Raw genomic sequence first — 22,379 nt, 5'->3', positions numbered from 1 at the left:
TGCTCTGAGCCTAAGATGACATAGAACATCATGGTGGAAGGGTGTGGGAGAAGAAAGTTGCTCAGGTCATGGCAGCCATGAAGGAGGTGGGGAGGGAGGAAGAAAGGGGCCAAGGACAAGATATACTCCTCCAGGGCATGCCACCAGTAACCTGTTTCCTCCAACACATTTCATCTGCCTACAGTTTCCACAGCCTTCCCGTAGTCTATTCAGATTACTAATACAAAAAATGACTTAATTCATAAACGAGGTTATAATTCCATCATTTCCTAAAAGCCTCACTTCTGAACATTGCTGCATTAGGAATCAAGTCTTCAACACATAAGACTTAAAGGACATTCTATATCCAAATAATATATTTTAAAATTCAAATCAGTGATATTATTTTAGATAATACTAAATTACCAACAGGATTATTATCTAATTATATACATGGTAACCTACTCTCAATAACCTAGAATTAGTCATAAAATAATTAAATAAACTTTTTTTATTATTGTTAAAAATGTTAATTGCTTCATTTAATTTCCAGGGTGCTTATTGGTTCTCCTTTAGTTGGTCAACCCAAAACTAGAACTGGAGATGTCTATAAGTGTCCAGTTAGAAGAGATGAATCATTACCTTGTACAAAACTGGATCTCCCAGGTATGTAAAATCAAAGAAATTATCATTCTATATGATGCCCAATATTCTTGCTGACAATAATTTTCAAGTAACCCAAGAAATATTTTAGAAATATCTGTAATCATTCTTCAATTATCATCCAAATGCACCCACAATAACATTTCAGTTTTCTCTGCCCTCATTTGCTTTAGCAGATCATCATGAAACATCCAATAGATTTAGAGTATCTTACTAGATGTGTAACTTCTACCTCTCTGCATTATTTGGATCCTTTGTAAACCAAGGGCAACATGAAAGAACTTCAAATAAGCCAGTCCCTCACCCTCTTCCACAAAATTTAACTTATTACCTGGTTCTTAAAGGGAAATAGAGCAGAGAAATTATAATAAATAAGTTTGATTTTTAAAAAAAATTTAATATTGAATGTTGAAGTAAATATATTTGATAGAAAAATCTCTGCAGTTGGATCATGATTAGAAGGCTTGGTGTTAGAACATTATTAGTGTTCTGTACAATATTAAGTACCATAAAAATGATTTACAGTTTCACAAGTTTATTGCAGAAATTGCATTTTAGTTTTCTTTTTAAGAATTTCCTATTTGTTCATTATGAGCAGTTTTTTCCTTCACATTCATGAACATAGTTGCAATAGTTGCTTTAATACCTTTGCCTAATAATGCCAACAACTGAAATATCTCAACCTTACTTTACATTTATTACCTTTCCTTGAGTCATATTTTCTTGTTTCTTATGTGGAGGATTTTTGAATCATAAACCGATTGTATATTTGAATTACAAGTGTGAAAGTTCTACATTCTCTTATGTTCCTTTGAACAGTCTAAACTTTTTGTTTTAACAGGCAATTAATGTGGCTGAGGTTAATTTGCATATACTTACTTTACTGCAACGAGAAGCAGTTAAAATCTCTATTCAGTTCAGCTGAGCTATATGAAGTCCACTCTGCACATTTAATATTCAAGTCATCCAGTTATTTGAACAGAATATGTATGCATATGTTAGAACTATTGTTTCGTTCTTCTTTTTTTTTTCCCTGAAGATATCTCCCCTCTATACTTTGCAGATTCTGTCATTGGCCCCAATTTCTATCCTGTTTTTCTTTAAGATAGCAAGACTGGGAGTTCTGTTAGAGTTTTATTACTGACTAGAGTCTTCCCTCAAAATAAAAGCCAAAAAATAATAATAATAATAAAAATAAAACAAAAAAATAAGATACTCAGTGCCAATTTCTTCTTCCTAGTATAGTTTCCTTCCTAGTTTCTGCCTGCTTTTGGTTACTTTCCAGTGCCTTCAGATAGTTGTTTCAGACATACTTTTTTCCTTTTCCTAGAATTTATACCTGTTATTTCCAAAGGATTTTTAATGATAGGAGCTATTCCTCTATTACTTGGAATACAGTGTTAAAATTAGCCTAGAGAATTTAACCACATCAAGGAGAACAGGGAGGTGTCTGTGGTATCCCCTAATTGTTCAAGCAATGCTGCTCCTGGGTCAACTGTTATATTAAAAAAAAAAAATCGAATCCTGATTATTCAGGAACAATGTATCTAAGAGCCCAGTTCTAGGTGCTTTGAAAGCAAGACTAAAGTCTTGGATAAAGACCAATTCTCAGATCAGAAGACATATTAATCATTCAGAAACCTCTGTTTCATTGTCAAATTTAAATCTATAGTCTTAAGGTATGAGGCTGAGACAATTTTTTTCTTGATCTTGAATTTTGTTCCTTTCAAATATTTATGCATTTTACTATACAAGGTGTAGATGATTTTGCTTTTCCTATCCAAACTGTTAAAATATATATGTATAAATGGAGTTCCTTGCCAATTTTGTCAGGTTGGTATGCTGCAGAATTTAGCATTCATATTTGGAATGTCTAATGTAGCTTTCTTCGTCATATTCCCTTTATCCAAACTTCTTGGTCACCTCTCCAATCTTGTTTCAGTTTTCACTATAACTCTCATAATGCCCCCAAGAATTTGGAAATTATAGTGAAAAAATTTGTGTTTCTGATCTTCTACACATTTTCTGCTTTCTAGACATAACTGGCATTTCATCACTGGTTGTTTATTACCATCTTATGAAATTAAATATTTTATTTGATTTAATTAGCAAAAACTTGTGAAAAGTAGTCCCACACTCTCATTGCCTTGCTAGTTCGGCATTCTTTCACAGTTCAACAAAACTATTTGAAACATTGTAACAATGTTTCTGGGACAGAAGCCAACTCTTTTGCATTAGCTAGCTCATTATATTTCTTGGTAAAACTTGCAAGTCTGTTTAGTTGAACCAAGGGAAGAATGTGCTATGAGCAAACCAAATAAAAATTTTTAAAAAATTTATTAGTACATTATGGTTACACAAAATATTGATATTCATTTTGACATAATTATACAAGCATGGAATAAAATTGCTCCAATGAGTCCCCATACTTCCCCTTTTCCTTCCATCTTCCCTTCCCCTATTCCCTTTCCTTTCCTCTACTGGTCTTCATTTCACTTTCTGAAACTTATTTTCACTCATATTAAACACTTTGTTCTATTTTGTAGTTAATACATCAATTCCAAACGTCACAGAAGTAAAGGAGAACATGACTTTTGGATCAACATTAGTCACCAATCCAAATGGAGGGTTTCTGGTAAGAAAGAACGAGTAATATTTCATCACAACAGGCATGCTATTATTATAAGTATTTCAAAATCTGTTAATCTGTTATATCATTTTAATTCTTACTATTTTAAATTTTTTAAAAGGCTTGCGGGCCCTTATATGCCTATAGATGTGGACATTTGCACTACACAACTGGAATCTGTTCTGACATCAGTCCCACATTTCAAGTGGTGAACTCCTTTGCCCCCGTACAAGGTACCGATTTTATGCAATCTTCTCGTGTGTTTGAAAAGCATAAGCAATGAATGAGGCGTATGTATACACGGGAGCATACCAAAAAGCTTTGAGTGTTTTGTCAGCTACCAGCACTACCAATTTAGGTAAATGTTTGCTTTGCCAGCATATAACCAAGCTTTGTAGCTATTTTTGGAATTGATACAGTGTAAATAACCTTTAGAGAGTCATATTTAAACTTCATAGCTAAGGCTGTCTCATTACTTGTGTTTAAAGGTGAGTCTCTTGGAGGAAAGGAACTTCATGTGAGATATTCACAGAACGAGAAATGTTTTATCAAATTAATATTGAGATAATTTCCTAACATAACTCTTGTACAACATTAATTAAAATTAGAAATGTGTTTTACTTACCATGAAGCCAGAACAATCCTAACAATGCAATAAGTATTTCTTATCTCCTTTACTTATCTAAAACTATTTTTCTTATTAGAAAAGCAGTGTGTCCACTTTGTAGAGCATCCATTCACCTTTTAAAATGAATTGCTGTTGTCCTTGAGAACATTTTGTAGACTTCTAAAAAGATAGATTCCAAATTTACATAACTGCCTCTTTTATTGTAGAATGCAGCACTCAGCTGGACATAGTCATAGTGCTAGATGGTTCCAACAGTATTTACCCCTGGGAGAGTGTCACGGCTTTTTTAAATGACCTTCTGGAAAGAATGGATATTGGTCCTAAACAGACACAGGTATGTGACTCTGAATTTTTATTTCTGTTGTTCTGAAGATAAAAATACATTAATTTTTAATAAAGAAAAATATTCTGAAAATAAATTAATAAAGCAAAAATTAAGGATGTGTTTTATATGTCATATCTCTGTTTTATTTCTAACAAAAGGAACATTACTCCAAAAGATGTAATTTTCTTTTTTTTCCCCACTGGAGATTGAACACAGGGGTTCTGATCACTAAGACAAATCCCCAGTCCCTTTTTTTTTACATTTTATTTAAAGACAGGTTCTCACTGAGTTGCTTATGCCCTCACTAAGTTGTAGAGGCTGGCTTTGAACTCTCAGTCTCTTGCCTTAGCATCCCAAGCTGCTGGGATTACAAGCATGCACCACTGCACTGAGTTAGAATATGTAATTTTCTAAACACAAAGTATGAAAACTTCCATTTTCAATGTTCTTAGAAGATATCCCTGAAGGGTATCTATAAACTTATAACTTAATTACTAAGTATGGAACAAATGTAGACACCTTTGATAATATCAGAGCAAGTTTTCAGAAACTAAAATGAAGTCTCAAAAGAATCCATCACATTATAATCTCCTTTCTCAAACTGTATAAACAAATTAGTATCTAACCACTGGATATTGCTTAAAATATCTTTTCCCCTATATTAATTTACTTCCTTAAATAAAAAACAATGCTGTATTCTCTAGCTAAAGAAAGTCAAATTGTTATCACTTCCATTGTTGTTCTCCACCAAGCCTCTGTTTCTGAACACATCCCCTTTTATCTCCTCTAAATGAAGTGAAAATTCTTGCAGAACTCTTTCACTCAAGACACTGAGTTAATTTTAATTAGTTTAATGTTTTTTAAACTTATATGGTCGTACATAAAATATGGAACAGACATAATAAATAACAGGCAAATTAAATGTCAAAAGAGTGTGTACAAGGTAGGAATCAGCACTACAACCTGAGTCTGCATGGTGTGGGGGTGATCAGAGGGCATAGGAACCTCTAGGAATGTACATGCAGTCCACTGATCTCACCTTCCTCTCTGAGACTAATTTGGGAGAATTTTCTGAAGCAGTGAAAAAAAATGGTCTGACTATATATATATATATATATATATATATATATATATATATATATATATATATATATCAGTATTAGTCACATCCAGGTTAAACTTGTGACATAGTACACTCATATACACAGATAGGTGTCTGTGCTTCTGTGGGGGAAGTTAGCTCCCCCCCCCCCCATGATATGTACAACTTTCCAAAATGATAAAGATTTTCATAGTTGAAGAGTTCAAATTATAACTCATAAATAAAAGCAAAATATCATTTTTCACTAATCCAAGGTTGAATAGGGCTCCATAGAAGTCTAGTTGAAGGGTTCGGTCATGTATATCCCACTGACAACAGAAAACTTACTGAAATCAGTGTAGAATCATTAAAAGGAAATGGGCTTTTACATATCACAAAATGTAAACTTTCCTAGTTGCAACTTCTCATCTGTGGTTGACCTTCTCAAGTGAATCATTAGAGATTTGGAAAGGATTCTGTTATCTCTTCTTTCCTTAGGGCATGAGTCAGCCTGCATCCTCAAAGACCATTCTAGACTTTTCACTTGCTCTTACTTCTAGCACAAGTTGCCCTAAGCCTCCTTTTTTCTGCTTCTCAAGATCCTTCTCTCTTCCTCCTTTCTGTTGTTCTCCTCTCTTTTCTCATCTTGGTCAATAAGATTTCATAGACCTATAAATTGAAAACTAGGAGGTCTAAGAGCCCCAAATGTCACAGTATGAAGGGAATGTGAGAAGCCAGGTATATTGTTCAAGGTCACCTTGCTTGTTCATAGTGGATCAGAACAAACAGATCTGTAATTGCAGTCCTATGCTTTTACTTTATGAGTGCTATCAGAGCAGGTCCCATCTAACTGCCTAAATAGTATTTCTCTATCCCTTTCTATTTCCTCCTCCTTCCTAGGGCAACCCCTTAGCTGGAACCACACCGCGCTTCCTGGCGCCCCACTCCCTGCTTGATATACCTGAAACGAATTGCTTGCTCAGTGTTCCCTTTTCCACCACTTTTCTCTGTGCTGTGCTCTCTTCCCTTCTACCCTGTTTTGTCCTTTCCAGTTTACCTTCTTATCAAATCTTTTCCTTCCAGAGCTAATAATATTCTCTGAATATCATTTGCATTTTCTAATATTGCATAGTCATCTGAATATTTTATTTTACCTTCAAATTCACTTATTTTACTCTAAAAATATTTGTAGCTATGAGTGAAAATTGGTGTAGCTGTGATGAGTTTGAAGTCATTCTTTAGCTTCAGGAATTCGGTCCACAAGCTTCTTTCAGAATAATAATCACTGTTTCAGTGAAGTCCTGTGCCAGTGACTCAGTTTGGGAAATAGATAACAATGATTTATACACTCCTCTCATTCTGCTACAATTTTGTTTTTTACTGTTAGAACTGCAATTAACTTACCTTACTAAAAGTCCTGATGCTACCAATCAGTGTGGACTTTTGTTTTTGTTTGTTGTTTGTTTTGTGTGTATGTGTTTTGCTGCTCTGTTCAGAATCACAAGAAGACAAGGATAGCACTTTTTATGTTTCCAGCTTATTTTGGTGTTATCAGTTCATCCACGGGTTCTTTTGCTCAATTTGAGAGAGAAATGAGGAAGAGGTGAGCAATACTTATGGATGAGGCTGTTTGCTTATGCTCCAGCACAGGAGAGACCCTGCATGGGTTAAGGTCCCCAGACTGCTTCTTGAGGATGCAGGTTCATAACTTACACAGACACGAAGGGTGGGATTGCCAGGCTGTTGCACTAGATTTCAGGATTTCTGCACACATCTTGTCAGTTCTTTGCCCTTGACACTGGGTTTGGTACTTAACACAGTGATCTGAATGCATGTTGGGTTTGTCTGTACTCAGCTCCAAAAGATAAGGGTGCTCACTACTGCCACCCCAGGAAGTTCATATAATGGTCAAGTTCAGGCCTATTGCATGTTTGGAGTGTGTGTGTGTGTGTGTGTGTGTGTGTGTGTGTGTGTGTTGGCCTGTAGTTGGAAGGTGTGGAGTCGGGGGCCAGAGTGAGTTGGCAGCCCCTGAACCTTATATGCTCAGCAGGAAACCTCACCTGGGGAATCAGGGCCCTCCCTTCTTCAAGAAACTATTCTGCTTGTCTATCAGGGAATTCCAGCCTGCTCTGGTGAGCTTCATGGAGTTGTATGTATTTCTTGAAGGGAGCAATAACTTTATTCAGAACAATAGGGGCCATCCCTTGGAGCCCAGAAGCACCAGTGAATGGAGGGAAAAGAACTTAGTCTGAGAAAGAGAAGTGGAGTCAAAGTTATTTAGTTTTAGGACCCCATTATATACAGAGGAACATTTCTTAAAGAAACAATGAGCACACTGTCATTTGTAGTATCTTCTAACTTTACCAGAAAGAATCTGCTTCCTAAAGACTATCTCATCTCTTACATCCATGACCAGCCCAGCATTCTAATAATAAACCCTCAAGAACACTTGTTGAATACATGTGTATATCATAGTAAATACAGTGTTGTATTCTTCTCTGATGTAGACATGTAATGAGACTTTTTCTATAGCTGGCATTTTTAATATTCTTTTAAGTAAATTAACTTATACTTTGGTCTTTATTATTCATACTTGAATCTCCACTAATCTTTTCATATTTAATTAAACTATATCTAGGACTAGTTTCACAAATAATTCTCTAAAATAAAGGAATTGGAAGGGCAGATTACCTAAACTATTACATTTCCTAAACAACACTTAATAGGGTTTTGAGTATAACATGTTCAAACTGTCTTTAATGTTTGATATTCCTTCAGTGGATTCAGAAAAGAAATTCATTCATAGAAAATTTGGAAAGATACTTCCTCTTTGGAGAAATGTACACTGAAAAACATGCTCATCTTTCATGTGGTCTCACTGTAATCCCAAGAATGGACAATTTGTTTTGACAACCAATTTTCCCCTGATCAGTTATTAATATAATTTAGTAAGTTTGATTTCCCTTATTTCTTTTGTTTGTGTTTGAATGTTTTTTTGTTTGAATTAAAGCATTGAATTCTGACTGATTGGCAGAATTTGCTGCTGGAATTTTTTCTTCTCCTTATATTTAATTTTTCAACCCCCATTCCTGAAAGGAACAAATATCAAAACAAATTCTGGGAGACATTTTCCAGAAGTTGCAAAGATAGAAATCTAAGAGCAAGCAGAGTAGCAAACTCTTAGACATCTCAACCACAGCAAAATTATAAAAGCATCAGGGATGGAGTTAGCAGGAGGATTATGTTATGAGGATTTCTCTGTAGGAGGACCTACTGAGAATGGCTTCCCTGGGATCATACAGTAATCTTGATGTTTGTCTATCGAATTGGGACATAGTCAACTGATGCCTGACTCCTGCCTGAAATATCTAAAGGGCACAATAGCAGTGTCTAGTGATGGACAGACAACTCAAAGAAGAGGTAGCTGCCCTGGGATCAGCCTATTCCCAGAATTTGTTGTAACAACAACAAAAAAGAAGATTATGTTCCATGGGTCAGTCTGGGTCACTCAAACGGAGAGCCAGCATGAGGTCTTGTCATGTCCTGACCATACCGTCTTGTAGAAGTAAGTGAATGCTTGTGCAGAGAAAAGCAGAAGACATGGGAATTTCTATAGACTATGGTCATTAAATACATTCACTCTGTGAAAGGATGTAAGTGAGACATCTCAGTCGAAGAGATTCTCAAAAAAAAAAAAAAAAAACATAAAGAAGGGATATGCACCTCTCAGGATTTGATTCATCTTAGGATAATATCAGTCCAGGAAGAATTTCTGTACCACTGACTTTATCTTCTCTACCCCTGTCCCTGAAAAGGCAAAAAGTATACTAAGAAAAACAAGTACAAAAGCAAATAAAGAAAAAAACTGCATGTCCTTTTATAACCACAGGCTTTTTACCCCCTATATATCCTTAGTAGGAGAAGAAGAGAAGGTTTGAATACAAATTAATTTTCATGTTTTGTCTTTTGAATTTTTTTTTAATTTAGAACTATGTGAAATAGTTGTAATTTATTCTTTTTTTGTTTACCAGAAAATATAGCAATATCATGTGGCACAATCTAAAATATAGTGCCTTATTTATTTATTATTTATGCATTGCTGAGGATCAGACCTCAAACATGCTATCCAAGAGCTCTACCCCTAGCCCTCTAGTGCCATATTTAAACAGAAATCTTAAAATTAAGAATTGAAGCATATGGCATTTATCTTTCCATTCAGGAATAACAGGAGACCTTCACCCCAAATAAATTTTAAAGTTTACAAGGAAAAAGGTGGCTTTCTGATTATGCCTCCTTAAGCTTTGTTTGCTATATTCATTGCAGTTGTTCATTTAGTACCTTAAATAAAGATTAATTACATCAATTTTATGCTGTTATAAATTTGTCATTTAATAATTACAAATGGTAAAAGACAGTCTCTAAAGATATGAAATTAATTTTTACCTCCAAAAAGATGAAGGAAACAAGGTAGCAAGCAAGGAAGGAAGGAAAGAAGAAGGGCAAATGAAAATGCTTGCCTGAATGTTTTCATGTGACAATTAATATGCATCAGGGAAATGCAACAAAAGTTATGGGAGCATCCATTCTAAAGAGTTCTGTATTTCTGTGTGGCCCCATTAGCACTTTTGCAAACATAGTCAAGGAATTTTTGCTAACCAATCTTTTACCCAAGATAGAGTAAAGGCTATAAAATTGCCTTTAAAAAAAAAAAAACACCTATAAAAACAAACCTGAAACACTCTGAGCTTGCCATAAAAGATATGATGGTATAAACATTATGGAGGCCTTATTGATCCTCAATACCTAAACATAACATTGCTTTTAATAATAAATGGGAATGACATAAATATGTCAAATACAAGTACATTACCCTAAATAAAACTAGTAAATTGTGAGACTTGATATAAAAGTGAAATATACTAATGGAACAATGTCTAGATTGTTCACATCAGGAGTGTAGCATAACATTAAACCAGGCAAAATGAACGCGAGAAATTAATTAAATTTTAGGAATATTATTTATCTTTCTTTTGACTGCACATTTTATGGCCTTTTCCCTAGAAGCCTTAAATATGGGGCTTGATTCATTGTTTTCTAAGTCTGAAAAGAAGCTGAGCTGAGCCCTGCAGCTATCCTCTTGTCAATCATGCCACAGTTTTTGAATATGGTACAGTGAATGTACTGGCATCTAATCTCCATCCCCCACCCCATTTCTATCTAACATGAATCTGAATAATCATTCTAAAGTAAAATTCAGATAGTTTCCCTACCTAAAAGCCTTGTATTGGCTGCTGATAATATTAAAACTCTCCAGTGCACTTAAAGGCACTGGACACCTTGTCATTCTCTGTGCATCCAGTTTCCCCAGTGCCTCTGTCACTTTTTGCCTTTCAGACTCCTTGCCCCCCCCCCCACTCCCCTACTGCATGCAATGTGCTGTGTTCCTGTTACTCCCTCTGTCTGGAATGTCCTTCTCCCACCCTATGTACTAGGTGAACTTAGATTCAGCTCAAATGTCATTTTTCTGTAATCTTCTTTGATTATCTTGACTACCCTTCCCAAGAAGAATGGTTTCCCCTCACTTGTTTCCATAGCATTTCTAAACTCTTCAGCAATTGATAGTATCACTCCATGGTGGCCTTGCTCTTTGTTTTGTAGATCTGCCTGGTAGATGGTGAATACTTAGGTGACAGAATTGTGCTTTCATTCTTTTATTTATGGAATACCATCTACAGCCTCGCCTAAAAGAGGCAAGTCAATCATGTCAGAAAAACAGAATTCCTGGAATTTGTAATTTCTTCTATATTAAAAATCATCATTACCAGGTGTGTGGTGCACACTTGTAATCTTGTATACTCAGGAGCCCAAGGCAGGATGATCACAAATTTGAGGCCAAAGGACGTAAAATCAACATACTATACTGACACAACCACATCAATGTTTATAGTAGCTCAATCAAAATAGCCAAGCTATGGAACTAACCTAGGTGCCCTTCAACAGATGAATAGATAAAGAAAATGTGGTAGACATACACAATGGAATATTCCTCAGCCATATAGAACAATGAAATTATGGCATTTGCCTATAAATGGATGAAACTGAAGACTACAATGCTAAGTGAAATAAGCCAGTCCCAAAAAACCAAAGGTTAAATGTTCTCTCTGATGTGTGGATGGTAACCCATAACAAAGGAGAGTGTGGAGAGGAAGTATAAAAATTTATTGGACTAGACAAAGGGGAACAAAGGGAAGGGAGTAGGGATGGGGATAGGAAAGAGAGAATGAATTGGACAAAACTTTCCTATGTTCATACATGAATACACCACCAGTGAAACTCCACATCATGTTCAACCACAAGAGTGGGATCAAAATTGTAATGGGTTGCACCCTGTTCTTGTATATTATGTCAAAATACACCCTACTGTTGTGTATATCTAAAAACAACAAATAAAAAATATGGAGGACAGTTTGGGTGATTTAGTGAGATACTGTCTCCAAACCGAACAAAATGTTATAGATGTAGTTCAGTGATTGAGTACTTGCCCAGCATTCCCTCAAAGGTCTTGTGTTCATTCCCTAGTAAAGGAAAAAAATATTATAGTAATCTCTTTCTCTTACTCTGATCCACTGAGCTAGAAAGAACTTCTATGTAGGGACTTCCCTGAGCTCCTCTTGGAAGCTTTTCATGTTTTCACCTCTCTACTTAACACTTAACGTTCACCTCTGTTTTTCTTCTTTGCAGGTGTTCACTCTCCTTGCTCCATTTTTCCTAGCCCCAATTTCTAGCCCTTGCACTTCCCCAAAAACGAAATGTTTAAAGTTTGCTGTGACCTCTCCTACCTTTGCATTTTTGTTCCTCGGTCTTTTGTTTATTGCAGCATCTTCTATGGAACAAGAAGCCACCTAAAGACAACCTGTTATCTTTGGCCCTTTATCTGTTATCTGTCAATTTTACTTCTGTTTCTGAAGACTTGTTTACTTAGGAAATCATCATCTATCTTTGAATCAATTCCATTTATGTCCTCTCCATAGTTACAAAAGGTGAAATCTGACCTGAACTAAAATAGTGCCAGAAAGGTCTGTACTACAGTTAACTGAGATTGCAGCCTGCATTCACAGCCTGACTTATCACATGAGAAGCATGTTGTAGGTCAGAGCTTTTGTAGCCTCGTTTGATAAAATGAAATATACATTGGCCAGACCCAAAGTCTGAGGTCTTATCACATTAAGCAATTGTGAATCTTACAGTAACATGGAAAACCTCATGGCTTTACAATGTCATCAGTTCCCAAAATAAAAACATTGGTTTTGTAATGTTAGTTGTTGAAAGAAAGTCCAGAAATTTAGCTCATGCTAGACATTAAAATTTAGGCACTGACGTTATAACTCTTACAATAAAAGGTAATAATATAATTCTAAGTGAATGAATAATCACTTTCCTTTATAATTCTTTGATTCAATATACCTCATAGCTACTTTAACTACTTCTGTTTCTTAAACTCCTGTGTCATTTAAGACATTTATCAAAGTCTTAAATGTGACTGGATTTCATGACAGAATAATCAGAATGGCCCCCTCTCCACAATTTATGGAATGCCCCTTGCTTTTATATGTTCTTACATTTGTTCCTTCTTTTTTTCCTACCCCCAAAAGGATGAAGTCATTTAGGCAATTCATTCATTTAAATTCAGCAGATATTTGTGAAATATTCAATTGATCACAAACTATGCTAAGTGTCATGGGCAATAATAATAGCCTGTAAAATTTTGTCCCTGATCCCAAAAACATTTCCAACTTTAAAATGAGGTAAAATCAGCAGGGTTCTGTGGTGCATGCATGTAATCTCATCGACTCAAAGGCTGAAGCAGGAGAATTGCAGGTGTGAGACCTGCCTCAGTTACTTAGTGAGACCCTAAGCAACTTAGTGAGACCCTGTCTCAAAATAAAAAATAAAAAGGGGTAGAAATTGAGCTCAGTGGTAAAGCAAACCTAGTTTCAATTCCTGGAAGCTAAAAAAAAGTAAAGAAAGGAAAGAAGGAAGAAAGAAAGAAAAAGGAAAGAAGTGAAATGAAGTAAAATCATATATTTGAATAAATGCAATACATAATGATATGTCATAAATATAAAGATCATGAAAGCAAAATAATTAATTGACCTGTAAAAGTAAGTAACTCCTATTGTAGATCAGTGTTTTCCATACTATGCTATATACGGTGTGGAATATATTTCTCACAAAATATTCCCTAAGAAAGAATAAAATACATTATGTCTTTCTTCCAATTCATGATTTACAATTCACACTCTCATATTAAAGACCCTGAGAATATTTTCAAAAGAGAGCAGTTGGAGACAGGAATAAGAGAAACACTGTCTCTTTTGCACCATTTGAAATCTGTGGCATTTTTATATAGATGGGGGGAGGTGGAGAGAGATGGGAGGGGGACAGGGATTCTGGCATAAAGATACATGTATAACTGCTTTACTTGCTGTTTCCAAGATAATTCCATATGGAATTCTTTTCTAAAACCGTGCCTATTATTATATGGGGTGATAGAACTCCCTGGGGAAAAAAGCAAGGGGGTATTAGTTTGGGGAAGGAGGTTATTTGAAAAAGAATTATAGATCATATACTTGAGTGGAAAATTCAAATAAGTGTTCCAAACTTTTTGTTCATGAAACAAAAATCAAAGCCTGATTTTGTGCCTGATTTATGCTATAGCCTGAATCAGCTCTCAGGCTTTTTTGGTTTTAGATTGTTATTAGATGCCTGTGTCGTCTGTTCTACCTAAGAAGTTTAAACCAAATCTCCCCAGGAAGTAAACATGTCCCTTCCAGTTATCTCTGAAAAGGAACTGTCCCTTCTCATGTGACTACTTACTCCTGCTTTGTATTTCTAGAGTCCATGGTAAATGTGTTCACTCTAGGAATGCCTCAGTTCTCTCTTTGCCATTCTCCCCTAAAGAATGTCCACCTCAGCTAGGCACGGTGGTGCACACTTGTAGTCCCAGCAGCTCAGGAGTCTGAGACAAGAGGATGGTGAGTTCAAAGCCAGCCTCAACAACTAAGTGAGGCCCTGGGAAAGTCAGTGAGACCCTTTCTCCAAATAAAGTATATATATATTAAAAAAAAGAGCTAGGGATGTGGTTCAGTGGTAAAGTGTCCCTGGGTTCCATCCTTAGCAACCAAAAAAAAGTCTACCTCTAATCCAGTTGCTTCTTTTAGCTGCTATCTTGCTTATTTATTTCCATGTAACAATATTCCTGGAATCTTCCATGTGCATCACTCCTTAACAGCTCTCCACTTCTCTCCCCTGGACTTTGTATCATTCCAGTGCAATTGATGACTTCAGATCAAATGTGATGATTACTGGTTGTGCCTCTCTAATTTTTGAAAATGGTTTAAATTCATTTAATTATCATCCTTGAGATATTTTCCAGCCTTAAGAACACTTTGTTTCCTCCCATTGTATTTTTATACTGAATTACCTATTATTTTTTACCTGGCTACCTTATTCAGGAAGCTGGATCTCCCTCCTGCATGAGGCTTTTCAATGTGAGACTTTGAATATGCTCATGATTCTCTTTCCTCCCACCACCTCACAATGTGTCTTCAGTACCTGGCTCACTTTTTATCTTTAATTCTCATTTGATTCTGCTGCATATATCCATATTATGCTTGTATCAGTCAATCAGTAGTTGTATCTACTTTAAATGATAAGCTAAGGTGGGACTGAAACTATTTCAATTGATCTGGGTCTCACCAATATTCAGCACAGTATTACATGTGTTTGTTTTGTGGTTTGACCCTTTTCCTGTAATGGAAATTAATAAATGGTACCCTTTTCTGGGGACGACTCACAGCAGGCCTTATTCCATCTGGTTTCCTAGGAAACGAGCAGCCAGTATCAGCCAGGGACTTGCACTGGACGTTATTTCCCTGAGACTTGGGTTTTTCCTCCCCCACTTTTCATTTCCCACACTTCTTTTTAGCTCTCTTTTTCTGCTTATTATTATTTCCATGAGATATCAGCTTTACTTGCTCATGTGAAGTGTTACAGTCATCTAGTTGGAATGTAAGAAGGTCAGCTGTGAGCAGCAGAGCAGCAGCAAGGAATAAAAGAATACATAATAAGTATGGCAGAGTCCATGCTCTTTACCCCTGCCTTCTGTCTTGGAACTCACAATGTAGCAGAGGGCTAAAGTGTGTTCACAGATCAGTTGTGAAGCATGCAGCACTCACAGACAAATCTGCTTCAGAGTTCTGAGAAGATGAAAGGCCACATGGGCTCTGACCAGGTGGGGGGAGTTTTGTAGAGAAGTAGAACTTGAATTAAATCTTACAAAATAGGTAAAGTTTAGCTTAGTTGGAAGGAAAAGGAAGAGCATTTGGTAAGGTGCAGTTATTCCTGAGAAGTCCTTAAGATGAGGGTGAACAGAGAAGGTAGGACCAGACTCATGGGAGAAAAACTAGATTTTAACATTTTTTGAAGGAACCTTATATATCAAGAAGCAGCTTGAGGTTTTATTTGTTTTCTTTTAAATTAGAATAAAATGTTCTCTTTTAAATTATATTTCAAAGTCATTGAGGTAGGCAATGGAGTGATTGGAGGTTTTGGAAGAGGGAAGGGATGTGATGAATACAGAATGTCAGACTTAATCTTCCAGTAATATATGGAAAAAAAATGAGGAGAATGGAAATGGAAGGAAGAAGATCACCAGTGGAAAGACCAACATTGCTGTGGTCCAAGTTCAAGGCAATGGTATGTGGCCTGAGCTAAGGCAGGAATAAAGAAACATGGGTGATAGCTTCCTTAAGTTCCATTCTTCAAAAGGGAGAGTTGAACACTGAGAGGATTCGCATGTTAGTTATTTATTAAGGAAGCAATTCCAATAAAAAATAGGAAGGAATCTAGGGAATGAAATTGGAGTAGCAACAGGGGTGTGGTTTCAGATGAAGTCCAGGCCTAAGCCTAATCTAAAAGGGGAGCTCCAACTTGGGTCAAGGGGCAGGTTCTTTGTTCCTTGGATGCAGGCATTGCCTGTGGGGAGAGTGAGAGGTGGGGCGGGAGAGCATTCCTTGGCAATTCTGGCTCTTTAAACATTTGCGGCAAAGCAGTTCAGGAGTCTATTATGTTTTGGATGTGAGGTGTATCCCAAAAGCTCATATGATAATGCAGTGATGTTCAAAGGTGAATTTATTGGATTGTGAAAGCTGTAATCAAATCAGTCCAGCCTAGTTTGAATGGACAGGGTGATAATTATATGCAGGTGGGGCAAGCCTGGAGGAGGTAGTCACTAGGGGTGTGCCCTGGAAGGGTTCACCTTTTTTTGTAGTCCCTTCCCATCCCTATGCCTCCTGGCTGCAGTAATGGAGCAGCATTCCTCCACCATGACCTTTTACCATCTACACTGCCTCATTTTTGGCCTAGAGCAATAGAATCAGAAGACCATGGACTGGGACCTCTAAAACCAAATGTGAGCCCCAAATAAACTTGTCATCCTCTAAGTTGTTCATATCCAGGTATTTTGTTCATGGCAACAAAAAACTGAATAACACAAGTCCAAGGGCAGTCGGCTCAAGAAAGTCTCAGGTGGAGTAACTAGAAGCTAAGTATACAGGTGAGATGAGGGAACCATCAGCCTTAGTTTCTCCTGTATCTTAACATCTACAAAGGATAAGTTTGTAATAGAGAATAGAAGTAAGACACATGTTAGGGAGAGAGGGAGGGAAATAGATAAATAGATAATATAGATAGATAATAGATTGTAGATGGAGATGTAAAATATAAGGGACTGATATCTAAAACTTAGCAAGATTTAAATTTTCACTATTCTTAGTGTTATTTATACAGATAATGGAATAGTTCATAGAAGCCTCTATAAGATACATAGAGCATGTTGCATAAATAAAGTATTAACATACATCCAGCTCGAAGCAGCCTTGTTTGGTTGTCAGGGCTCCACCTCCCCTCATGAGCTCTCTTCCCCAGGTATAAGTGGGATGGTTTCTTTCTCCTGAGGAGTTAACAGTTTATGACATAAATTTGACTAAAATAAATAAATGGGAACAAAGTACACTCATTTGTACAAAGAAGTAGGACTGTTGGGCAGTACTTAAATGTGCAACCCCATTCAAAATCCATGGTCATTAATTTTAAAGGGAGACCAGTTGTGTGGCGTTTGCATAGCAACCGTTGGTATCACAGAAGTACACTCAGAGTAGAAGGTGGGATTTAACCAGATTTGGAAGTTAGCCAAGTGAGTTAATGGAGGGGGAAAAAAGGTTAAGAGAGTTAAATTGTTTCAAGTAAATGATTATAGACATTGGACCATGAAATCTAGGCTAAGTACCAAAAAAAGTAAGATTGATGAATTTATTTGAGGTTTTGCAGTCCTAATGTGGCCAAGAAATTGATAAATTGGGTGTTCTCAGTAAATGAGCTGAAGTAAATCATCAAAAAGAAGAATATGTGATTTAATTGATTGGCTGCAGTTCTTCCAGATCATAAGGTCAAAGATGAGACCTTGCAAAGGATGGCATAGGTAAGCTAGAGTAAAGAAGCTGAAGAAGTCAAAGAAATGAGAGACAACAGTGTCCAGTAGACTATCCAGGTAGATGCAAAACCTTTCAAGAATAATGGCTGGAGGAGAAGTGAAATTTTTCAAATATTCTTTAGCCTCTAGCTTAATCAAATAAAAACACAGGGAAGTAAAAAACAAAATGAACTCTGCAAGATGTCCTGAATGGATGAGCAATTAACTTTCACCACATTATTTATTCACCTTAGGACCTAGGATTAGGTATAATGATTATCTTGGAGACAAAATCATTTCACTTTTATTTATACTGAACTTTTAGATACCAAAAATAATGTGAAAACTATATGGATTCCTCTTAATAATTATCCAGTGTCACCCAAGTTTACTAATCAAAAGCTGGTAAGGTCACTGGAGAAAAACATTTAAATCTATGCAGAAGGGCTGGTTGTGGTGATATATGCCTGAAATGCCAGCGACTTGAGAGGCTGAGGCAGAAGAATTGCAAGTTTGAGGCCAGCGTAGGCAATTTAAAGAGGCCCTAAGCAACTTAGTGGGACCCTGTCTCAAAATAAAAAAATTTAAAAAGCTAGGAATGTAGTTCAATGGTAAAGCACATCTGGGTTCAATTCCTAATAGGAAAAAAATTCTATGCAAAAGATAATAAAAAATAGCCATCGCATTTAATTATATATCAAGAAAATAACATGAATTGGTGGCGTGGATATTTCCTCATGAATTTTTTGATGCTTTATGTATTTAGTTGGTGTTATCCTTCCTTGTTCTCAAAGGTATTTCTGGTCATCTTTGTTCCAAATAACAAATGGCTTGGGACAGATGGTAAAGGATATTGGGTGACAGGTATGTTCATAGAAGAACGGAGCTAATCTACTGAATTTATTGTGTTTTCATTCAGTTTATAATGTACATCTCATCTTTCACTTACATATATTCTCTAGTTCTTTCTTATTATCTTATACACAACTAAGCATCTTTAAGGGAGAATTCATGAGCTCTGTTTCTGTTAAAAATATTATCCATTTGTGTTTTATCATGTACTCCAGTGTATCTCAGCATCTCCTCTGATTAGTACAAGGGAGCAGGGGAGGTGACTAAAGAATGGAGGGTTTTCAGGGGCACATTTGAGGAGGAGTAGAGCCCTGGAATAAATAACCAGACACTCTTTTACCCCTTCACTATAGGAAGTGAGTTTTTAAAACTGTGTCTTAATTTATGAATCTGATCATATAGCAACTTACTTCTGTTACTATAATTTGAATAAACTAGAGAAGAGAGTAAAATGAAAAAAAAATAAGTTAAAATATAGCACACTATTATTTTTTAAGCCTGCCAGAATCACTCAGGAAACATTGTTGAATAGATAAACCAGTTTTGTTCTTCAGGCTATTCATACCCATAGAATGATTATGATTATTGCTATTGAAGAAAGATTTCTGCACTGAGAGATTTTCAGACCTATCTAAGAGGCTGAAATGTGTTATATACGACCTTCAGGTTTAAACTGGAGAAAACTGAAAATGAATCTTGCCAGATGCATAACTCATGGTGGTTTGGTATTTCAGGTTGGAATTGTACAGTATGGAGAAAATGTAACCCATGAGTTCAACCTCAATAAGTATTCATCAACTGAAGAAGTACTTGTTGCAGCAAAAAAAATTGTCCAGAGAGGTGGCCGCCAGACTATGACAGCCCTTGGAATAGACACAGCAAGGTATTTGAATAAAAACCCAAAGTAAAAGACTATACAAAATAACTGCTCGTGATATTACCCTCTGAACATTTACCTTGGTGATATTTAATGACCTCTTGTTTTAAATTAGATTTAGAAGATTAGCTACTAGAGAATCAAGCTTTTCTATAATGCAATCTCACAACCCTTCTTACCTTTTCCCAGTATTACAAGAAACAATAATTGATTGGATGGAGAATCAATTTTTTAAAAGCACATAGTCTATTGCATCATGTTCTTGAGTCTTAATGCTAGTTAACAGTTTCCCATCAATTCTTTGTTTTTACCTTCTTGGAATCTCAACCGAAAAGTATGGATTAAATGTAATCCTCTCTCTCAATCTCTCTCTCTCTCTCTCTCTCTCTCTCTCTCTCTCTCTCTCTCTCTCTCTCTATATATATATATATATATATATATATATATATATATATATTCTAGTTTGTATGTATATTTTTAGTAATGATTTAGGATTATTGAAGCTTTCAGGTAATAATTTTTAAGAAGCCAAATTAAATGTTGTCTTATTTGAAATTATTTTCAGTGCTGAGTTTGAAAGAAATGAAAAAGGCTTCATCATTTGTACTGCTTTGTGTCCTTCCTTTCTTGCTTTGAATTCTCTACAGTTTTCATTCCTTCCTTCTTCCTTTCTGCAGATTTCCTCATGGAGAACACAGAGCACACTGTCCTCTCTTACAAATGCTTACAAACGCACATTTTATTTCTTGCCTTTTCCCCCAATTTCCTCTAGTTCTTTTCTCTTGATATTGCTCCCCTTATTACCGTTCAACCTAGCAAGCTTCTAAACAAAAACTGGAAATTACTCAATTCAACTCTAATAATAATCAAGAACCCTTCTGTTCAACTGCTAGATTTTACCTGATTTTGAAGAGCTAATTGCCCAGGGTCATTCCCCTGTCAAAATCAGTGTCGTAAAGAGATTAAAATGGAGATTAATATGGAGACTACAAAGAATGGGTTAGGATATTCATATATTTAAAATTTCATGTGTAGCTTCAGTCTCATAAATGTTAGGAAAGCATGTGGGTTTCTTTATATGGGTTTCAAGAGAAAATAACCACCAACAGAAGGAATCATTCTGCATTTACCTGCCTGTGGGATCACCAATCTGCATGCACAGTATGCATATATTTAGGTGTCCTGAATGTGCCCTCTTTAGTAACTGACTAAATGTGACCACACACTCAAAATAAATCCAATTGTTCTTTGAAAACTCTGAGCCTGCAAAGAATTGTGCATTTTCCAAAGGCAATCACTTAAGAATGAATATTCATCTTTGAAACTAATTGAAGAAATATTCTGACTGCTTTTTTTCCTGCATAAATACCACTCTAAACAGTATGTCTCTGTATGGTTTTTGCCTACATGCTTCACAAAGAGTCTGTGTGAAGGAAACAGAATTTGTTGAATTTTTAATATGCACTAAAATTTCATAGTAATATTGCAGCACTAACTATTTTTCTCATACATTAGGTTTTCATGTTTATGCATATTTTAAATTGCTTTTTATTCCTTTCAGGCAAGGTGAGGTGCAAACAACATTTTAAATTTCTTAGAATCCATTATCTTCATTTTCAGTGGCTCCCAATTCAAAATACCTTTTAAATTTTTCATTTCTTCCTATACCAAATATTCATTCCAGATAATAGGAATTACACTATTTAAATATAAGGCTAGATTTTCATGCCCCAAAGAAAGTAACTTCCCTGGGATATTTTAATTCTTAAAGGAGTTAATTTCCTTGGAATTAATTTCTAATTAATTTCTTAATTCCAAGAAAGAACATTGGATTCTGGTATTTTGGAGACAAGGACAATTTATTAAGGAATATATTTGAGATAGAAAGTATATACTCAGGAGCTTTGTCAGTGGACACTCTTCTATTACATAAATTCAGCCCTGGTTTCAGAACAACCAGATTTTCTTTAAGAACAGTCTTTTAATCATCTCCTTCAACTGACATTCATTTAGTTCAGTTATGATCTTGACCTTTAAGAAAATTAGCAAGCTTTGGCAGTCCTCTAAGAAATTAAAATTACAAAAGGTTTGAATTCATGATATCCAGGTCCAAACTTCTCTTAAGGCCTAATTTTGGGCATCTATTTTCACATTTATTCATATATTTAAAGAAGTCAAAAAAAATTTATATAGTATGTTGAAGAAAATTATTCATATATTTGTTAAAGATGATGAGAAAGACTTGATTCAAGAGGGACCACTGTTTTTTGTTTTTTGTGGGGTTTTTTTTGTTTTTGTTTTTGTACCAGGGATTAAATTCAGGAGCACTCTACCACTGAACCACATCCCTAGCCTATTTTGTATTTTATTTAGATACAGGATCTCACTGAGTTGTTTAGCACCTTGCTTTTGTTGAGGCTGGATTTGAAATTGGGATCTTCCTGACTCAGCCTTCCTAGCCAATGGGATGACAGGTGTATGCCATAGCATCTGGCTTTAATGGAGGCTTTGTAGTAGCTAAGAGATGTTGGGCTCAGCTTGGAATACAAAAACTGTGAAGCAGAGAAGAAAGTCAGTGGATGGAAAATTACTCTAAGGAAATAATGAGGCTAGGGTAAGTCTTGCTAGACTGACTCAACATGATTCTTGCTGAAGGCAGGTGAAGAGTAGAAAAAACTCCTTCTATACTCTGAACTTTCAGTGCTTCAGTTTCAACACCAGATGAGTATGTTCTTTTTCACACTGACTAATTCTCTGACACCAGATACAATTTACTTCAATTCTGACATCAACTAGAGTTTGTGCAATTCCCT

General features: G+C 35.8%; 1 protein-coding gene across 1 annotated transcript in view; it reads left to right on the top strand.

The window, feature by feature from the left end:
• Positions 1-22,379, top strand: part of Itga1 (integrin subunit alpha 1) — a 165,586-nt gene that overhangs the window by 72,136 nt on the left and 71,071 nt on the right. Inside the window, exons 3-7 of the mRNA XM_071612608.1 lie at positions 533-645; positions 3,189-3,277; positions 3,393-3,504; positions 4,106-4,233; positions 19,424-19,572. Coding sequence (XP_071468709.1) covers positions 533-645; positions 3,189-3,277; positions 3,393-3,504; positions 4,106-4,233; positions 19,424-19,572 — 591 coding nt within the window. The remainder of the gene's footprint in view (positions 1-532; positions 646-3,188; positions 3,278-3,392; positions 3,505-4,105; positions 4,234-19,423; positions 19,573-22,379) is intronic.

This window comes from Marmota flaviventris, chromosome 5 (genome assembly GCF_047511675.1).
Source record: "Marmota flaviventris isolate mMarFla1 chromosome 5, mMarFla1.hap1, whole genome shotgun sequence".
In the NCBI taxonomy this organism is placed as follows: Eukaryota; Metazoa; Chordata; class Mammalia; order Rodentia; family Sciuridae; genus Marmota; species Marmota flaviventris.
The sequence above is the reverse complement of the archived record's forward strand: the minus strand, read 5'-3'. Positions and strand labels throughout refer to the sequence as shown.